This window comes from Acromyrmex echinatior, chromosome 18, assembly GCF_024713525.1.
Source record: "Acromyrmex echinatior isolate Ae372 chromosome 18, ASM2471352v2, whole genome shotgun sequence".
Taxonomy (NCBI): Eukaryota; Metazoa; Arthropoda; class Insecta; order Hymenoptera; family Formicidae; genus Acromyrmex; species Acromyrmex echinatior.
Window position 1 is genome coordinate 2,218,536 of NC_141869.1, and position 22,712 is coordinate 2,241,247.

Consider the following 22,712-nt stretch of genomic DNA (forward strand, 5'->3'; position numbering starts at 1 on the left):
TTCCAACTCCCTATCAAAATGCAAAATTTAAAACTGAGAATTATTACCGCAGAAAATGTTTTCACCAAGATACATATACAGCTATTTCATTCATAAATTACAGATTAATACATATTTGCATTAATATGAAGAAGGAAAATAAAATATCAAATAAAATATTTTACACTTAAATAACACAATTCTTTATGTTAAATTTTGACTGTGTATATGCATTTGTAATAAAAGCAATATTTATATATTTGTGTGTATGTGTGTGTGTGTGTGTGTGTGTGTGTATACAGAAGTTGCTTCAAAATCAAAGAAGATATAATTTTGTATAAACTGTCAAAACTTCCACTTAATTATACTCCTTGAAATTTATATTTATTTTCTTTTTAAAAAGTTACAAAACAACTATAAAGTTATAAATCAAATTAAAGTAATGCAGTCTCTTTTTTGACGAAGAAAATAAACATTGTATGTAAAATATAACTTTTATAAAGGTTATAAAATGTTATAACTTTTTTAGAAGTATTAAAAGCAGTTTAATAATTCAGACTATAACAACTATGTCAATGTTTTTTTATGTCCGAGAAACATATGCTGAAAATATATCCAAATACATATTATTTAGATTTGAAAATAAATGTTTTTGACATTCTCAAGGAAAGCTTGGCGATTGGAATGGATGGTTGTACTGAGCCATTAAAATCAGCCGGGATCGATAGTCCAAGATTTTGTTCGGTGTATTCATGCAGGGGAACATCGGAGATACGGCATGGAAGTAGTTTCAAACAGCTGTTCGAAAGTTGCCGACTATCGAGGGCTCTTTTTAAGAGTGCCAGGCGAAGACTGTAGGTGACTAGGCGATCCACTATCGCTCCTGATTCCCGGTCGCTTCGTCTTATCACCTAACGAAAAATTGCGAGATCGAAATCATACGAAACGAATCCACATTCCCACTCTCCTCCCAACTCAGAGTCTCGGGAAGTTGCCCTTAGCGGAAACCCCGACATGCCTCGATCGCGATGGTAGTGAAATTGATTGATGTACGGCCCGCCGAATTCTCGACATCCACCTTCTCGCAAACCTACGTTCACAGGTACACACATCCATATATTTGCGCTCACGCTTTTCGACTCCTTCGCGCTCTCGCATTAAGATCCGAACTTGTCGGGCTGAATCTCGCGTGTGAGGGAAATGCACTCAGTAAATTCGCAGCGCGGAAGCCGTTATCCTTGGCGCTCGTGCAATCCAATCGATGTATGTACAAAAGCCACGACGCCGATATACGAGCGCATCAAACAGTGGCGAGACGACGCGGAATTTCAAGTTTGGTCGATATCGTTTCGTGCTAGCGAAATCCATTCGCTGGAAATCAGGAAGTAGAAACATTTTTTTCTTTTCAATATTATTTTAATGAACATCAAATACGTTAACGTTCCAATACGACTGAATGAAAGTTTCTCAAAGAAGACAGGGCGATGTATTCGCTGTTAATTCTTGTACTTTCTGTAAAGAATGGATTCAAACTGTCTCTTAATAGGAAGCGAAGGTGCAAAGCTAGATACGAGAGAAAGATTCAATGGAGTTCGAGATAAATTCTTGATCTTTCTGCGTGTCCACGAGGACAACGGTATTAATGGGACTCTTCCGGCAGTACGCTCGGTCAATCCACTTTGCGAGAAAAGATGAAGAGTTGAGAGAATCCTTTCAGGCTCTCTCTTCGTCTAAACCGGCCGACCGATTGGCTCGTCGATGCTGCAGGTAGGTACAGAACTTCTCTATTGTCCCCATGAATGATAGAACCGACTTAATCACTGCACTCCATTATGTCGGCTAACCCACATTTCTTTCTTCGCCTTCTCGATTTCTTCCTCCTTTTCGTCTTATTCTTTCTCTGGCCCCTGTTATTTCCGTTTCTCTTTCACTTTCCGGTTCCATTCAATCCCTTCTGCTCGTGCGTCGTTTCCACCTTCCAAGTTCACCCTCCGACCGTTCATGATTCTTTCTTCCTCTCTACGATTGCCACTCAAAAGGTTACTGCTGCCCGAAACGCTTTTCTAAGACCCTGGTGGTGCCGGATCTCGGTCCGATTGCTAGTTCGGGATTGATTGGCAGATAGAATGTGCCAACGGCCCTTATAATTCCTAGGCAAACCTTTTCGGATGAGTGAAAGGGATCGCCGAATGAATGAAATATTTCATTTATGAGCCGAGCGGAAACGTAAAAACCAACCCCAGCGAAATTTAAATATGATCGCGTTCAAGACTCGAAAAATAAATCAATACATAAAAATAAATCAATATAAAAATCAATTATTTTCATTGTTATAACACTTGATATGTGTACCTTTTAATATACGCTTATATTAATTATTCGTATAAAAAAAATTGTCAATTTAGAATTTGAAGAAAATAAATGGATATCAATTTTAAACTCTATTTAAAAAAATAATCATTTGGAGAGAAGAACGAGCGCATTATGTCAAGAAATCTTTGGCACTCATCTCTTATATTTAAACGTACTATTCTTCTAGAAGAAAGGTGCTCAACGTATCCGTTATTTCCGGAAGTTCGATAATCACCAAGAAGTCCAAGTATGGTACACGTATGTGTGTGTGATCGTGGATAGTTTTAAGAACTGGTTTTACGATAATGGCGCGAATCAGGTGCGGTTAGATAATCCAGCCGTCGTTTGATACGTACAAAGACTAGGAGGAGCTTAGCTAGAGGGTGAAAAGCGGATCGCGCGACTAGAGGACGATCCGCAAGCAAGAAGAAGTCGTAGACGAAAAATGCAGTAGGGTAAGAGAGGAGAAGCAGAGGTGGGGATGACATAGCCGGTGCGATAGTCGGGCGCTCTTCCTCCGGAATGAAGTCGGATCATATTTTTAAGATGCAATTTCGAGGGAAATCTCTTACGCGGTAGCAGCTGTTCGCCGCCCACCGTTAGCCCGTTTCCTGCAGCCCTTCGCGACGTATATCCGGCAAAAGGTCGCTGTACGACGAAACGAAAAGAGGGTGGGAGCAAAGAGAGGAAAAGAGACGGCGGGGCAGCGGTGGATGAGCCGGGTTAAAGTGAACGGAACACGGGAGGGATATGAGGCCCCAGGCTGATCCCGGAAAAGACCGGGGGAAAGCTAGTGCATCGCACCGCGCGCTCCTGCAGGATTCCTGGCTAGCATAGCCGATGGTAATATAATTATAGCGTATACATGTGCACCGCAATCTTCCGCCAGGTGTTATGGCCGTTGGATTAATGCATTAAGATCCACGGGGGTTGAAAAGGGGAGAGTGCGATGCTTTGAAAGCTCGAGAATGCAGCGGATCTTCCATTTAAGGTAGCAAACAAAATTATGAATGTATGAGTTTTAAGAAATGTTCGTTAAATATTCTGTCGAATGCTTTAGGATGAGCAAGAAAGGAAGATTGTGAGAAATTGCGATAGTTCAAAGTACAGCGTATATTTCTGGATTGGCTGTGTATATAAATTTAATTAGTCATAAAGTTTAGGAAATTATTTTGATTTTAATTGAAAGATGCCAGTTAAGTTGTTTCTTTACATACGATGAAATGTGTGAGTTGTTCAGTGAGTCTGATAAAAATAATACGTTATCATTTATAATCGCGTCTTGAATTAACTGCAGCGCATTGAATTTAATCAAACTTCTATTTTGGTCAAATAAAACAAAAAAATAAATCTCATAAAGTTTGTGCTTGAACGTAGAAAGGTTATTCTTATTGAGAGACAGTTAGAGAAGAAGTTATCGAAGGCGCCAATGGAAATTAACGCGCAGCTATTTATAATCGCGCGACTTCGTAATTTAAACGAGTTAAACTATGTCTGCAGAATTGAACTTTATTAACCTTTCGTCTGCAATCTAAGTCTTTTTTTTGCACAAGCGAAATTTCACTCTCAAATTTCTTCGAAGTAAAAGAAGGCGGAGTATGGTTCTAAAATATCTTGTAATATCTAATTCTAAAAAACTTTTTTAAAGAAGGAAAAAGGTCGAAAAAAATTAAAAAGAAAAAGTTGAAAGCTAAATTAAATTTCGCCACATTTTTTTGAAAGCCTAGGACAGTAAAAAAAAACTTGGGCTGGATAAAAAGGACGCAGATTGTAGATAAAGGAAGTAAAAATATTACGAACAGAGAGTTAAGATGTAACAGTGTAAACGAGTTACATATGTATTTTGCGAACGTCTCAATGAGACTCCTCACGTATAGGAGACTTGCGGGGACAATGAAAAATTAATGTACAGCTATTCGTGATCGCGTGTCACGTGTACCGCGTGATTCTGAGGTCGCAGCCGGTGATCGAGACGATTAGAATTCAGGAAGTGTGCTTCCGTGGCAGTCACCGATACACACAGGCCGAAGTTTGTCGCTGATAGTCCCGAATACGCCTTGGGAGCGTTCCTTTAACTTCCGTCTGCGCTGCAATTGCCGCGCCGGTAGGTTGTATACACAATGCGCAACGGAGGCGATGGCGGCGGCGGCTACGTTTCGAAATTCAGGTAGCGCTGCCTAGAATAAGCAGACGGTCTCTCGAGGCAACTATCTCTCGTATGAGCTGGGACCGACTAACGTTGGTTACGCTTTGATACCCGTTTTACGCTCGTTGCGCGTCTTTTATTCTCCGAAATACGATAACGTCACGAATGCGAAGTAAATTATGTACGGCATTCAATCTGGCTCGATATAGCTTCTCGACACAACGTTACAAGTGACATCATTTAAAATTGTATAACTCCGATCGTTTAAAACAATCAGAATAATTAAAAATTATCTCGCATCTACCGGATGCTTAAAGTAAATTATTGACAATGCAGCGAAAATATAAAATTATAAAATGATGTCTATCGTTGTACATAAAATTATTTATATTGCTTTTATTTGCCACAAGTTTGAGGGTAAAATTTACGATAGAAAGTTTCGTTATGAAAATAGGCCCGTATCGACATGAAGGCCGCATCGTATCGAAGGCTTCTCTTCACGCGTCAATATCGTTACATGGTAACTCATATATTATGCAAATAAAGGATTTAAAGTTCTACTCAATGTTCGATGTACGAAGTGAGATGAGAGCGTCACACATATCGACGAAACCTACCATGAAAGTCTTCCTATATGCGGATACTGCATAAAATTTACGTGACGTCGTATTTTCGGAACCAACGCGATATCATAAAAAAGAAGTATACGAGAATATATTTAAGAATCCTTACGTCGTGTATCCAGACGAGCTTGGACCAGGGTGGATTGGCTCTAATATGGCACTCGAAGTACACGTCATCCCCTTCTTTAATGTCCTCTGGGCTTAAGGTCGATCCGAGGTTTAACGATACTATCGGCGGATCTGCAAAAGTAAAATATTAAAACTTTTCTATATTTTATGCACTGACAAGGAATATTTCAGGATTGCGTATATATTTTGCTACATCAATCTCTCTTTCTTTGTTGATTGTTTATTAATATACAATTTTTGTATCTTAATTCTTAATGTCATTTCGATATGGCATACCTGATTTTCTAATGTTTTTTTTTATTGCTTAGAACTTTTTTAAAGATACGTACATTTATACTTGGTAATATTCCTTGACATCTAGCGTTTCGATAAAAATAAATTTGTCTACAATATGTTCATTTTTATGAATGTTATAAGCAATCGATTTGACTTGGTATGTCATACACCAGTGTGTTCTCGTGTGAGGCGTTCAAGGGTTAAAAATGGCATTAATATTAGTATAAAGGAGAAGAAATAGAGAGACTCTAATATTACGACATGCTTCGCTCATTCAGATATTTTATCGTGAAATATATATATATATATATATATATATATATATATATATATATATATATATATATATATAATATTGTAAATATAAGTGATAAAAGCTTCGTAAATCGCTGTTTTCATTACCGAGACTGCGCACACATATCTCGATGAAGCTACGTCCGCGAGGCATAATCTTCAACCTCTCTCTCCATTAGCTCTGATATTTTTCCTGCCCGTGAGACTCTCAATAATATTTCGCGCCATTCCCCAGTAGCTCGTAGATGTTCTCTAACGGCTCACAGTTACGGATAGCTGCCAGCAATCAAGCCTTTTATTTGCTCGTGATATCTGGCATTTACTATGCGCATTAGTTTAATACCGAGCCTTTCCGATTCATTTTCATAGTTCACTTACGGTGTATCTCCTCGCGAAGATTATCGGATTTATCGTAATAAATTCCCCGTTTTCTAAGTCAACCCAATTTCTTCCCAGAACTATATCCGGAAGAATATTAAGCTAATATAAGATAATAGTAGTTTAATCGCGTCGGTTCATCCTTGACTGTATCATCCCACTGTAATGTCTCCCAATTTAACAAATCCCGTTACTACTAATTTATTGTCTCGTTTTTTGTACGTTTATAAATTACGGCAAGGTTCGTTAATATTAGAGAGAGAGAGAGAGAGAGAGATTGGAAGGAATTACCGGAAACTCAATCTTCTCTAGCCGTTGTCTGTCGGAGACGATGGTGACGGCGAAGCCGAGGGCGTCAGAGGCAGGACCGTCTCTCTAAGGTGTAATTCCGAGTCCGGACTTCGTAGGAACGGTCACCGTAATCGAATACGTGACATGACACCGTTTCCCGTATTCTGCAGTTTTTCCTGTTACGTGAATACTAGTCCGTGCTCCTTACGTATTTCCCGGTCGCTATATTTCTGCTCGACATACAAGTGCAATGGACGCAACCGGACAGATGAGAACGAACGATAAACCGTATGGAATCGAGAAATTTATCTCCGCCGAAGTAACGCGCGCCTCCGCAAAATTGAAAAAAACTATCTGGAGGCGGCACGCGAATCTTCCACCCGTGTCGCACTTTTTCTCCGTTATTTATATGTATTACACAATTAAAATGAACATACGGTGATATACGGCATCCCGCAGTATCGTAAGAGTGGTCTCTATTCTATCAAGGATTACCTTTGCGTCCATGTTCGTGGATATAAATTTATATCACGATGCTGGATCGCTCCTTTAAAGAGTATTTGATTTATTGCATCAGTACTGCTAATCCAATTTTCAAAAAACTCAAAAGCGTAAGAAGCTGAGAATACAAAATTTAGATTAATAATTAGGTTCAGACAATGAAATTTACTTAAGATAATTTAGAGATTTAATTTAAGCATCATCAACGGCTCATTTAGGCATTTTATTTGTATTAAATTTATTCTTGAAGCTATGTAATATTACTGATTTACTTTATTTCATTTTATTTCATATTATTTGTATTAGATTAATTCTTGTTACTAATATTACTATTTTATTGTATATATATATATATATTTATTTTCAAGATGATCAAACATCGATTTCTTAAGTATTATATTTCAAAAGACTAGATCACTTTTGTATTTAACCTTTCATTAGTAAAATTAGATGGCACAGTTAATTTTTTAAATTGTGAATTCTAATATAGATAAATTTAAATCTGTAAAAAATAAATAAAATACAATTCAACTTTTGTGATAATAAATACTGATTATTAAAGTTTTCACAAATATGTAAGAATTTTTTCAGATTTTTATATAGTCCATAACAACACAAAAATCTGCATTGAAGTTCAGAAAAGTTTCAGATTGAGAAGGGTGAAGATTTCACATTGTCGACGGAAGGTTAAGTCTTTATGTTTTCTTTTTCCATTTTCACAATAAATCGACTGTCAAGTTTCATTAAAACGCTATTACTTAACTGTTAACTTAACGGCAATATTAGGTGCTGGGAAAAATTTCGCTGGCGATAGATTAAAGACACCAACACGGATGACGTTTGCGCAGGAAAACTTTCGAGATTAGGAATCGCTGACGCCTTAAACCGTTTTATCGCGAGCATCAGGGCGGTTTATCTGCAACTTAAAGAACCCCGAGAGTCTGTATGCGCGTATAAAGTTTGCTTTTATACCCACACAACAGTATGGCAATAAAAGCGTTATTATTATTTCTTCTGACGCAGCTTTTACGATTGGTACGAAATTTATAATCGTTGTCCACGCGTTATGTATCGCGCGGCGTAAGATGATGAATTTTACAGGGTGTCGTATAATAATCTCGCGAGAAAATAGTGTCGCGTGAGGTAGAAAAGCCAGCTATGCAATCATTTTCCAACGCGATCGAATATAAAACACATAAACGTTCGAAAATTTCTAGAGCGATAACATCGAAACCGCGACTCATTTGAAGAACGAATATCGCTGGATGGTATAAGATGCGCCTTCCTCTCTTGGCTGTGTTGTCATTCGTCGTTTTAATATACACTGAGAAACGTGCCATAATTCTTGACAAGTCGAACGTAAAGTTTACGAGGTCGGATGAGCGCAATTGCGTGGTAAATTTCATGAGCGCAGACAGACTGGACGCAACATATAACATTTCTACATCGCGCTTATAACTATTTAAAATAAACAAGACAGAAAGAGAGACAGAGAGGAAAGAGAAAAGATAATATCGTGCTAAAACGAGATGAAACCGCTCGATACTGGAAAACAATTTGAACGTAATGTATCGGGATACATTTACGTTTACTTTTAAGATAAAGAATCACGGATATATAAGAAACTAAAGATATCGAGATCTCACAATATCTAGCATTGCCTATTGTGTATATGAAGGGAAACAGAAATTGCATTAAATAGAAAGGAAGAATCTATGGAACCGAAGGAGCTACTTGGCTATCAGTAAATGAAAGTAATAGAGACATAAAACGTAGCCAGAAATTATGACTAGGTTTATAGTGATTAAATTGAAATCAGAATTGAAAGGCTCCGACACGGCGTCGCCGAATTTCTTACAGCGATTTGTAAGAAATCTCGCAGAGAGAGCTTTTTATTGGTTGTAAAAAAAGGCGAAGCATCGTAAGACGTGAAAAGAAAATAATGCGTGAACTCGAAGGATGGGAAAGGTGCGTTTTGTGCGGAGTGAAGACTCATAAAATCGATCGATTCGGGACTCGAATGAAAATGAGATTGAGGATGTCGAGTGATTGTTGCAGTTTCTTCATTTTCTTTTTTTACGATATATGCGTGCGATATCGACAATGAAACGAGTCAAAAGAGAACGAGAAAGGGAAGGAAAGAGCAAAAAGAGAAAGAGAGATTGACAAAAGCTGTAAAGTACCATTCGTCATGATGTCGTATTCGATTTACCGCGATCAGTTTCGCGATCTGTCGGTCGTGAGCGAGTTTACGGTTCTGCGAGAAATTGGAACGTTAAGGAAAAATGTAATGTGTACTCACATACGACGTCGATCTTCCAGGACTTTTCGACGAAGAGTCCGGTCACGTTTGGATTCTCTGCTCGGCAGGTGATAGATTTCCCATGATCCTCCACACCCGGCTCGAACTCCACCGTGCTGACGGTTCGATTCTCGGATCTTTCCTCCTGCGAACCATCCAGGAAATTCAGTGAAATTATCTTTTTATCTATCACGCCGATTTGTTCATGTAGTAAATCGCGCAGAGACAGTATAGCGCCTTGTGAAGTAATCGTAATGTCAAATTAATCGTTTAAATATCACGCTTATAAATAAATAAATTTATAAATTAATACTATATTTAAAATTGCAACATTATATATTAAACAATGAAACCTCATTATTTTCAATAATTTAATAACTGAACTTATTTAATTATTTAATAAATTGGACATTTAATAATTAAACTTATTTAATTAATTAGATACTAAATTAAATTTATTTAATTATTAAATAATAAAAGAGGTAAAGAATTTAAGATATCCAAAGTATTCTTAACTGGCTATTATCGCGTATTCTCCTATCATTCTCTTAGTATCTGTTCGCGAAACTTTTTATTTGCCCATGTGAGTCAATACAAACGGCGAATTGAAACGGTTGAGGTCAGGAGGACACGTATATGAGGAAGCTCATCGAGTAAGACGACGTGGAAGTGAATTAGCACGTGCGTCTGTAGTATGGAGTGTATGCGTTTTCGCTCAGACGAAAGTCCTAGTTGCCAACTGCTATATTCTGTTAAGAAACTAGGTACGCTGAGTCGAGCTTCGATCTCTTGAAAACACGTAGTTCGCAATCTCTCACAACGAAAAGTCATTCAAATTTCGCACGACGTGATGTGGAAGTGAATGCGCCAACACAGATGAAGCTTCGATTAGCGACATAAATGGATTAATATTTCGGCAAAATTAGCTCTTTGAGAAATAGAAAATAATTCTATATTTTAATATAATTTATATATATATACATATATATAGAATGAAATATATTTATAAATGATTCATATAATGCATTTAATATATACTATTTATGTTTATATAATTTTAATATACAATATATTATATAAATAAAATAATATTGATTAATAATGTATAAAATACAAAAACATGTATAAATCTTTGAGAAAAAATTGAATTAGTGCCACATCAGAAGCAACAATTTAAAAAGCAATTAGTTCAGTAATTACTGAAATTTTGTTCTAAAATTTATTCCTGGATAGAATTTTATAAATTACTTAATATTGTTACAGTCAACTTACAATATAATTATTGTTACAATTATTACTTTGATAAATACTTCTACACTAATATTTAATTTTCTATTCAGAATCTGAGTATGTACATTTGCATTCAATTCGTTGCCTTGCTCTTATCAAACTCGTCTCCAGAATCTCTATCATTTGTGTTAATTTATTAGACTTTACAACGGTTAGGTTTCACAAAACCCAACATAGGAGGAAATCGCCATTCTGCCTCCCGATTGTCAGTCGCTTCGCACTTTAATCATTATGCTAATCATACAACTACTATGTAGGTCAAATTTAACTCTCTGAATACATAATATTGCAGGGAATATCGATAAATACTAATTATTGTTTTATCTTCTCTGTCTTACAATACATATCTTTATGTCTTAGTTGCGTATCTTTACAATGTTACATCATGCTGCGATATTAGAATTATCATTGTAATAATAATGACAGTATATATTCCACATAACTCGCGCATATCTCTATCTCTAATTTTCATTCGTTTTATTTCAATAACACTTGAAACCATAATTACGTTTTAATAAGTTTCTTTTGTTTTGAATGATAGATTGAATATGTAAAAACAGAAAATTTTAAATTTATTTTAGAAATCACTTACCATAGTGAATAAAATATAAAACTAAATATAAAATAAAAAAGAATATATTTAATGGATTATATAATTTCAAAATCATATTAAATCTTATTAGATTTTTTTTCTAAATATGTATCTTTAAGAATATAAGAATATTTCGAGAAACATCTAAAAACATATATCAAGTGCTAATATTGACAGATATTGAAGCCGGAAGAACGCACGTGCTAGAGGAAACATAAATAAGAGAGAAGCAAGAAAAGAAAAAACTTCTCCTTGGATTATTTTTATTCTTTAATGTAGTGGCTGTTATTAAATTTATATGTTAAAATTTAAGTATACTGACACACATCAGTGCTATCTATGGATTCTGTTACACGCTTCGACCAAATAAGTAACGATAAGAGAAATTTTAGTGGCAAAGTTCGTATGCGTATTAGAAATTTAATATAGAACGTCATAAAAGAGAAACAGATAAAACGTAGATAATATACATATAACAAACGAAATGTAAACTATACTTAAAGAAAGTTCTTTCGTGGCACACATTATTGGCATTACTACGTATAAATATATGTAATGTAATAATATGAGTTACAACAACTGAAAGCATAAAACACGATGGAAATTAAATATTATTTCCTTTTTCGAAAATATATATTATAAATTCCAGTAAAAAATTGAATATGTACTCCATTAGAATGGATGGCAGCAACGAAAGGATTAAGGGGTGCAACACGCGCAACTTCAGCCGCGTTTTCCGTTTCGCATTCATCAGAGAAATAGAGAGACAGAAATGGAAAGAAAGATAGACGGAAAGAAAGAAAGATAAACAAGTATAATTAAAAAATAATAATAATCTCGCGGAGAGAGAGAACGTTTTGAAATGTTCTCGCATGGTATAATTCCGTGGCGCAAGATGGCGAGGGAAAGCGGAACGAGGGAAAAAGGACGAGAAAAATCTGATTCGACGCGCCGCTCGCCATGGTTAATTTCGGTTATATTAGGTTCCGCAGGGGTGGGCCGTAAGCAACCATGGTAACATCTGTCGGGAATTCGTCCTCGCCGGTTCTCGGACGCTCGAAATAGCTCCAAGTCCTGCCGACGTGGCGAGAATCTTTCCTAAGCAGCGCGGATTGCGATCAGGGATTTCGCTTATTTTTCATTTACCGAAGAAAAACGAGAGCTGTCCGCTGTATATAAAAGAAGATAATCGAAACCGAAAGACGAGGGGAGAAAATAATAGATAAGCACAAATGCCTATCTTCAAATAATTTTTAATATTATATCAAAATAAAGTATCAGATATAGAAGTTCAATTATTGCTATGTAATATGTATCTCTTTATAAACTATAAAAAATAAAATAAAATAGTATATTGTAATAATTTTAATGATGTGTTTATGATCATATAAAACTTTTTACCGAAATACAATCAATCATTTGATATAATGCATGTGGATATACTCAATTTAATCTGATACAATCAATTTCACCGGATTATTCAGTCTGATATAATTAATTTTGCCCAAGCGATACTATTTTCCGAACACATTGTTCTACCTCTACATCATCGAATGCTTAGTAACAACTAATTACAATTACTTATTATTAACAACTAATTACATTTACTTATTAATTTATTATATATATATATATATATATAAATATATATAATGTATCATATTGTACAATATGTACATATTATTTATTATATAAATCTACCATATTTTTAAAAATAAAAGGAAAATAAAAGAGATATAAATGATAGTCAATTTCGAGATATATTTCTTATTACTATTATCGCAACGTCTCGTATCTAATTTGAAACGTACACGACGCACGCAGCAATCGTTTGCACTGCTAATCAGCAAGTATAACGGAGTTTTCGCCCGCTCCGGGAATACACTTTGGAGCTCCCGATACGCAGAGACGCCAAAACGTCGTTAAGCATTGCGGCCGGGATTCGTTAATGAACTACGTGAAATTAATTAGAGTCGCACGTCAACAGCGCCCGAGACAATGCCGACTCTCAAAGTGCGACGCGTTGTTGTGTACGCGAGCCAACGCGCGGAAGTTACAGCTCCGATTCCAGATTATCGATAATGCCAGACCCTCGGGGCCGTGCGTATCTAACTATCACGATTCGAGCCATCCTGGCACTGGCTAGTGAAGTTCTATAGAATGTCCGACGTGACCGAAGTACTTCCATTCACGTCTAAACGCGAGTACGACGAACTTCGCGACGTATTCCGAGGAAACCGTATGAAGAAAATCGAACGATTATTATTCACATATCCATAAGATATTCTTGAATCGGACAAGAGCAGAAAAAGTAACATTAAATATATGTAAAATATATATAAAAATAAAGCATGAATATATTTGTTGCTTTGTTTAATTCGAGATCACCGCTCTATAATAATTTAATTTCGTTGATTTTTATATGATACTTTTGGTACTAAAAATTAAAAGGCCTAATGGTCGAAACTGGATCTTTATTGTTTAAATAATTCAATCTTGAATTACTATATATACCATATATATATATATATATATTTGTATATATATATCATGTTGTAGTCTTTCGAATTGCGCGCCGAATTCTTTTTCCAGACTATAAATGCAATAAAACTACTCTAGTTATCGCGAATTAAATTGACAAACAATTTTAATGATTTAATGCTACAATCAGGCATCGTATTATAAAGATGTTAATATGTTGAAAAACTATAGGCTTTTTAATTTCGTTATAGATCTTTTAATTTCTAGTGCTGATTGTGCTCTCACATATGCGGTCTAAAATAAGGATTTTTAATATTGATACTTTTGATATCAATTGTCTAAATTAAACTTTTCATTTTAACTACATAACCGAGAGATTTTATGTAAAATATAACATTCTATTTTTTTTTTAATATTACAACATCTTCATATCTAGCATTATATTCTTATTATATTTTAATACAAGTAAGATAAAATAAGTTGAATAGACTGACCTATATCCTACAACATTTTATATTCTAAAAGATATATCAACAGAATCGACACCGTATATATATCGTAATTTTATGGACAATCGAGACAATGTGTGATCTAATATTAAATAATTTTCTTGAAAATTTCATTCTAATTGTCAAATCGATAAACGAAATTAATAATTATTATTTAATAATATATCAACAATATATTTTATATATATATATATATATATATATAAAATATACACATATACTCAAGCTGAAACAGCGATTTATGGAGACAACTTAATTTTCATAATTATACGTGACATATCTATCCCATCGATTTGGCGTTTCATTCATTACGCCGTGATTAATAAATGGCGATTCCCTGCGGGTCGGGTTTCTTGCCCCTGCTCCGTTCGGATGTAGTTTAGCAGACACTCCAGGAAGCCAGGCAGTAATGTGCTCTTGACGATACATACATTATCGGATAATGTCGAATATTCCCATCGGCCCGAACGCGGATTTTCGCACTGTGCGTCCGCTCTCGTAACAACCGCGTCTAGCGGAAAGGGCTTTTAGTAGTGTAACATTTTGACAAGTATTATGCAACTCGCAGTTACAGCACCGCAGGGAGTTTCTGATGCTACTCCCTGAAAGATCAATATTTCCCTTTCGTAGGAAAGAAAAAAAAAATCGTACAGAAACGTCAATTCTTCTTTTACAGTAATATTTTGTTAGCTATACAAATCATATTATATTTTGTTCTTTTGTTTTTATGACAATTTAAAACTATTTTAAACAGCATGACTTTTTATCAATCGGGATTAATATAATTTCATTTATATTCTGAGCACCAATGTCAACATTTTCTTCGCAAAATTAGATATTTTCTTATATAATTCTTAGTTTCGTCATATAATAGTTTTCATTAACATCTCTAATTATCACTATGATTATTTGTGCATTTATTTTTATAATCACTATAATTAAATTTCTATTTCACGTGTGTTTTTTAATACACAAATTCAAATACCTACTTGTGTATATTTTTGCATTCTTTCCAAAGCATTAATCCCGCTTTCTCTCTCAAAATAAATGTAGGTAAATAAATTACAAATAAAAAGCCCTTTTAACGTATGTGAAATCATAATACCCCATATTTATTTTGATATTTATAGCAACATTGTCATGCAACGTGCGCGATAGATTAATGTTCCTCGTGGCGCCGTTCGAGGGTGTTCGCGTGTTCTTCGCAACTTGCTTTTCACCGCCATTCGTTTAGTTAAACGTGGCAAGTAGACATCGCCCTTCGATAGTCTTAACGCGGTGTTTGTAGAAGAGAGACGTAAATGTAAAGTGGATGTTTGAGCCGGGATCGACTGAATCGGTATAGCTTAATTGGCAATTAGCATACCGCCAATGAAAATATCTGGAGTCGACAGGTGTGGCTGCTTAATTCAATCGGCGCGTCTCGAAAGCTCCGATCTTCGCCACTACAACCATCACCATCACCACCACCACCAACACCTCCAGCAATGTCGACGCTACCGTCGCTTTCAACCTACTATCACAATCAGATGTGACTCTGAGCTCGGACGAATCCAATCCGTTTGGGAAAGGTACTAGTTCTTTATTTGTTCCTTTCTCTTCTCTTTCTCGCTTTTCTCCCTTTCTTTTGCTTTCTCGTCTTCCTTCTTTGTCCTGGCCCTCGCGGTTCTTATGACTGTGCTCCTCTCGCGAGAATCTCTCCCAAGGGAAAGATTCGCTATCGAGGGGTGTAGTTATCGGTTCCCCGGGGCGTATCGACCTTTTAACCTGGCGTCCCTTCTCGCATTCGCGCCATCATCGGCGCCAGCTCAACGTCTCATTCTTAACAAACTCGAAAGCGACACGTAACTCTCGAAAGTGTTGGTAGAAAATTGACTCGATTGCGCGATCTCACCGTGTGATGTATTGAAATACATTTTTAATGTATTATTTGAAGAATCACGTCATCGTTTCGGATATTTTTTTTAGTATCAATAGTGTTAGCCGATACAAATGCAAAACTAATTGGCGTAAACAAGTGGCAATTTCGAGGAAAGATTGCCGCAAACAAGAGTACCTTAACTATTCTGCATACTGGAGAATTCCTATCAGACACACAATAGATTTTTCCTTGGTAAAATATTCCTGACAAGTATCCTCTTATAAACGTGTGAATAGTTAGCGATATTCGAATTACTGCTTTGAATGCTATAATTCCTTGGCTTTCAATAAAAAATTTTTACTAATTATTTGCATTAATATTTTAAGTTGGAATTTTATTTTTTTAAATGCAAAAATAATAATTTATTAATCATTTAACTCATATGATTTCTGATGATTTAATTGAAAGGCTTTTTAATGTGTACAGAATCTCTACAGTCGTATCTGTACGCATTTACGAGAAAATACAATCGGACAAAGTCCCTAAGCTTTATAAATGAAAGTTTGAAACAACGAAAATTGAACCAGACAACGCGTTATCGCGTTATCTTTCCACCCGGTCTTTTTTAAACTCCTAAAGTCAGCGACGGCGATTAATTACCGAGGACCCGACTGGAGGATAATAAGCAGCTTAGTCGTTAATTACATGCTTCCGCGCGCCATGGGAATTACGTGCGAATCGAATCGCGTTAAAACAACGTATTAGCAAATAAGTCCTGATTAATCAAAGAGAATGGTAGTCAAAAGAAAGTTCGCGTCTCTGAGATTAGGCGTGCGCGCGAGTCCGGCCATACTGTTCAGTATTTCACAAAAGTGCCGGAATAAAAATGGAAGTGACGAGCCGCGAAAGAAAGCGGGAAAAAGCGGCTTTTGTGCCGGGGGACAAAAGATACGGGATATACCCGTAGTATAAGTCACGGCAGGGAGGGGGATAAGGAGCAGCTACTTCTAGGTCGAGGATCCGCGCAACTCGCCGTTATACTTCTTATTTTTCTTCCTTACCGTCGTGTGCTTCAGCTGTCTTCTCCGACCCTTGTACCAGGTTATCACCGCGGGTGGCCTTGAACCTGTGGTCTCGCACTCCATGTCGTATCGCTTCCCCGCCAGGAGAGACTCATTGCCGATTCCTTTCCTACCCGGTCTTCTTATGATCACAGACAGAGGTTTCACTAAACAAAAATGACAAACTTTAAAGACGCTGTCTATTATAGTTGTATGTTCGTGCTACGTTTGAGTATTGAATTGTCACATCGGATTTTTCCAGTATCTATACTACTACGATAAAATCTGAGCAAATATTTTAATACAATAAAATTAAAATATAATATAATATTATAATTAATATAATATAATATGCGCGAAAAATAAAGCACAGCGCCGATATAAGTATTCTCAAATTATCAATATTTAATCAAGAACCAATTTAATCAATTATTTGAAAAATTTGAAATATGAATTAATTATTATTCCATGTGTAATATTAACATGAATATTATACATAATTTTTTAATTTCTTTGAGCAATTTATTTCAGCAATTTATTTCTTAATAAAAGCTTTTCTCTTTTTGTGAAATTCTCTAATAAATATTTTGCAAGTCTTCAAATAAATTTGGAACACTATAATGTAAGGAGGACATGTATAAGAACTGTTCTGATCAGATTTAAAGCTTTCTAATAATAATAAGTATTATAATAATGTAACAAAAAACTTGATAGTTTTTATTTCTAATTAAAGATAGCTTTGAGGAATTAAAAATAACCGATAAAAATATGTGTGAGAGCTCTAGATAGTCTCGTGTCAAATCGCTGAAAAGAGATCTCGCGTTATGAAATGATAAATGGCCGACCTGCAGCCACTTTTCACTTCTGGATGAAGCTTCGGTATTTCGCGTCATATTGATCGCAACGTGGAAACAATTACGTAAGTTAAACAAATATTTTCCACGTTGTTCGAGTGGACGCGTTTAATGAACATTTATTCGGCAAATATTTTTCCACAAAGGATTAATATTTAGTCATATAAATATGTCACGCAGTATCGTCTCCTCTGGCAATCGAATATTCAATCATCGCCAATCATTACTTCTGATCTATTATTAATCATTTGCTCTTCTCGTCAAGTCTTGCATGTGCGCGCGTACGTTGAAAAACTACATCGTCCTAAATTTTACTCCCGAAGTGACGATCGTTCTGACGGCCAATAAATCTAGGTTTCCAATTCGTTGGTGTCGACTAGATACGATTCGTTCGTTCGTGAAATATGAAAACTGTGAACAGAGATTTCCATACGCTGTTTGCGATGCACTTACTCCGATAATAGTGGCACGTATTCATTATTCATTATCTTTATGTTACCATCCTTATTACTAGTAAATTGTTTACATATTGACGCTACGTTTATATATGAATGCTGAATATTTATTGCTCCATTTACGTAATTGAGTAATTTATTTTAATGAAACGGAGTGCTAGTGTTTTTGTAGAAATAAATATTTCATATAAAAATCGGACCATTTTATTAGAGATATCCAATTATATATACGCGCGCGCGCGCATGTGTATGTGTGTGTGTGTGTGTGTTTGTGTCTATAAACGTGTAAAACTTGCGTTCAAATTCAAACGTTTGTATAAAAATATGAATTCATAAATTTATAAAGTAACGGTATTATAAAAGAGGGAAATAAATATAATACAAAATGTAACGCGGTAAAACATGAACAAACACGATATTATTTGAAGCAATAATCTTACCCTGATAATGTTGGCTAAGTTAAATCAATTTTAAAGTTAACAATTTTAAGCACTTTGATGCGTCCGTCGATGCAGCAATCTCTCGCGATTGATGCACGCTGCCCCAAAGCGTTAAGTGCAAGAGGATACGCTGTTTGTTCGAAACACGGTTTTTCGTTTTTATTGCATGGAAGATAAAAATAAAACGACGAAATAAATACGCAATGGGCGCGTGGGCACTTCGCCGAAGTAACGAAAATCAAAGAGCGTGTTTATCATTTAGGCTAGACTTCGGCTCGTTCCTCTTCCTTCATCAAAATTTCCTCTCTGATCGTTTCAATCTGCTATTTTTTATTCATCGCTATGATGGAGTCGCTTTTCGCTCGATAACCGGCCTGCAATTTCGTTAGTAGCTTCGACGACGTGATTTTTGAAGAACCTAATTATTGAACATGTATCGATCACCGTATCTTCTTGACTTCGACATTCTCTCATGAAAAAGTAAAATTTCTTGCTTCCATAATATACACACAAAAAAGAGCAAGACAGATGAAATCCTTATGAGAACGTCGGTGATGGATAACGGTAATCGAATCACCAACTGACAATCGAATCATCGACCGATAGCGATTGAAGAAAAGGGTCGCGTGGAAAGTAGTAACGTCGGTTCAAGCAACACAAAAATCCCCATCGTATCATGCGACCCCCCCGAATAAGGCACGACGCGAGATAAGATTCTATTCACCAATTTTTCGGTTTAATACGAAAGTTATAGGACCGTCACCTTATCCCTATTCTACACCTCACCCTTAACCCACTCTAGGCGGGTTAACGAAGAATTCTAATTTCGGAGGAGCCTAGGGGAGCCTAGAGGATAGTCTCGCTTTTCATGTTTCTTCTCGCTCCTTCTCGGGACGAGCGACACTGGGTGGATTTAATATATTTCTCGTCTTATCTCGCCTTATCTTCCCTTAAAGGTGACTCACCCAGCGGCGAGAGAGCAAAGGATGTTGGCCCACTTTTGGTGTCTCGTAGATTTTATCTTTAACGCGCGACAAGATAGGCTCAGGGGTGAGGCCTTTGATTTGTTAGCTGCGTGATAAGAATTTATATTTCTCATCTTTGCTTTCATTAATCTTCCGTTTCTTTTAATAAAAGTATTTGGTTATTACAGAGAGAAACGTGACTTTCTGCTATAAAAATCTATTTTCCATGACTATTTTTGTCCTCGTTTTGTGAATAAGAATTCTATTTTATTTAAATGATACAATGAAAGATATTCAGATTCACTTACAGTTGAGATCCAGAGAAATCGATGCCTCTTTTGAATCCACCAAGTCCGTGTTGCGCGCTTCGCAGGTAAAATTTGAGCCAAGGTCAGAGCGGCTGATGGGCTGCAGCGTTAATCTGTCAGTGTATCACAGGAAATTAAATAGATGTATAAAACTAAGTAAACGAGGGCAAGATTTTCCTTATAATTCCCTCTGATATTTGCGGGAAAATATTAGAAAATCAAAGAAATTATCGTACCTATTCTCGATTACGTCTCCAGCATTATTTTCGTATTCCTCATCTTTCACCCGGCCGTTTATGAGCCATCTAACCATTGGTTGCGGCTTACCTGTAACAAAAAGTAACATTAACTTTATTTGAGGTTTTACACAATGAAAAGACTTTACTAAAACTTAATACGTGATTCCTTCAATAGTACTAAATAAATATTTACTTACAGTAAATAAACTTTAAAAATAATAGTGAAATAAAATTAATGGTTTTCACACCAAATAAACGTATGTTACATTTAGAAAATATTTACTTAGAACTATTCAAAGAAATATTTACTAAAATTTAGTTTTTGTTTAATGTATTGCGTTATCTGACAAAATATTCAATCTAGTTCGTGGCAAACAATTTCGCTAGCCAGCACATCCTCTGCAGTTATCCTCTAAATTAATTACCCCTGCAAAAGTTCTCTGCATGTAATAGCTATTCCTTGTAATTATCATTTAGAACCGAAAAACGAGCGAGGAATGTTGCAGCGATGTGCGCTCGCGGCAAGCGTTCGTCAGAGAACAGGAAAGATCGTATACACGGTGCAACGAGTTTTGCCGGGGCTACTAAGCGATAGACGAGTTGCCGAGAACTTTTAAATTAGCCAATACCTCTGCTCTTATCCTTTCAATGTCGGTGTGCCAAACAAAAACTAGGAGACTTCTCGAGACCGCGCGTTCGATAACTGCAAGTTATAGATTACTCCGCGCACCATCATAGACGAGGGCCAATAAATACGAATTAAAGGTTCGGGATATGCGGCGGGAACGATCAAAGTGATTGAAAAATTAAAAACGAGATTACACAGCTGACTCGTGAGATCCGTACTCTCTCGAGAACAAAATGAAGTGTGTGCGAAAGTAAACACGGTTATACAGTTCGTTCATGCGTCCTCTTACTACGAAATTATTTTTCAACTTTTCGCCTATTATCATTTTAAAACGGTCGATCAATAAGCTTTATTTCCTACAAATAGAGAGAAGAATTAATGGCATTTCAGCCGCGTTTTATCTCGTAAAATAATATCTATTGATAAAGAACAAAGAGAAAAAGAGAGTAACGGACAAATAGAGAGCGAGAGACGCAGAGAGTAAAAAAGATTGATGCACGAGAATATTAAATTTTTACATCAAATTCATTAAATCTTTTAAACGAGAGACATGTGCTGTATATAATTATCTTCTGACGATGCTGAAATATTAATGGTCATTCTAGTGCGTACTGTACATCAGATTAGACTACCTTTAACTTTACTTTTATCTTAAATAATAAAAGTGCTGATTTGACGCTCGGAGATATTGGTATTTTATCGTGATATTAGCTTTATCTTTGCGAGTTACGTCGCGCCAATATTTGTGCCTGGCTGGGGTTGTGGAATACGGACCGATGCGACGAACGAGGTGATCAAGGGAAAACCATGTAACGAGAGTAACCATGGCTTATGCCGGATACGAACGGAGGTAATTCCTCTTACGGGAAATAGTGTCAGGGCCCTGCGCAATCTCGCTTCGTTTCATACCTATTAAAAATATGTTTTCATCAGTCTTTCTCCTCTCTCTTTCTCTCTCTTTCTCTTAGAAATGAATTTCACAGATAATCATACAAGCTGCTATGAGAATGTAATTTTAAACCAAGCGTCGAAAAAAATCTCGCACATAAACATATAAAAATTATTAAAAGTGCTAGCAATAACTTTACTAATTAATAATAAGAGACATACACGCAACACTTTTTATTTAATCTTATATGTTTAAAAGAAGCAATTTATGTCGAATAACATAATTTTCTTGGATATTTTTTTGATTACACAATTCTTTAAAACGATATGCATAGTAAATTATGTAATAACATTTAGTTAGAAATAAAAATAACGAAGAAAATAGTGAAAATTCGGAGTTATGAGTCGTTGAAGCAAAATTCTTTTTTTTAAATTTTTTTATTTTTTTATTTAAGTAAACATTGGCCATGTTTAAACCCAGCAATATAAAAAAGATCGTTTCAAGTACATCGTCTATCATCTGCATTTTTAGCAAACCGCGGAAATTCGTGTAGCAGCAGTATTGGTAAAGTGACGGCCATGAAAGGTTCGAATTTTCCCAACTGTGAAAAATGGGTTTTATTTTGTTTATGAAAACCGTTATACGTGTTTCCCATTAATCCATTCAATACCATTGGACCACATATGTCCCAAGAAATATTTGAAAAATTCCATTGGAATTACAAATTCTATCAAGTATGAAAAAAATGCAATAAACAAAGATTCGTTTTATCGTATACATATCTCAATTTCAAAAAAACAATCTCAATTTAATTTGTTTGATTGCACAATAAATCTCTCTCTGGAATGTACTTCAGATTTAATATCGAC

General features: G+C 35.8%; 1 protein-coding gene across 4 annotated transcripts in view; it reads right to left on the reverse strand.

Annotated features, from left to right (window-relative positions):
- LOC105147740 (kin of IRRE-like protein 1) overlaps window positions 1-22,712 on the reverse strand; it is a 447,481-nt gene that overhangs the window by 35,761 nt on the left and 389,008 nt on the right. For all 4 annotated transcript variants that reach the window (XM_087415491.1, XM_087415489.1, XM_087415488.1 and 1 more), the window contains exons 6-10: window positions 20,324-20,414; window positions 20,088-20,200; window positions 17,066-17,232; window positions 9,272-9,416; window positions 5,210-5,340 (exon numbers count right to left, since the gene is read on the reverse strand). In XM_087415491.1, coding sequence (XP_087271617.1) covers window positions 5,210-5,340; window positions 9,272-9,416; window positions 17,066-17,232; window positions 20,088-20,200; window positions 20,324-20,414 — 647 coding nt within the window. The remainder of the gene's footprint in view (window positions 1-5,209; window positions 5,341-9,271; window positions 9,417-17,065; window positions 17,233-20,087; window positions 20,201-20,323; window positions 20,415-22,712) is intronic.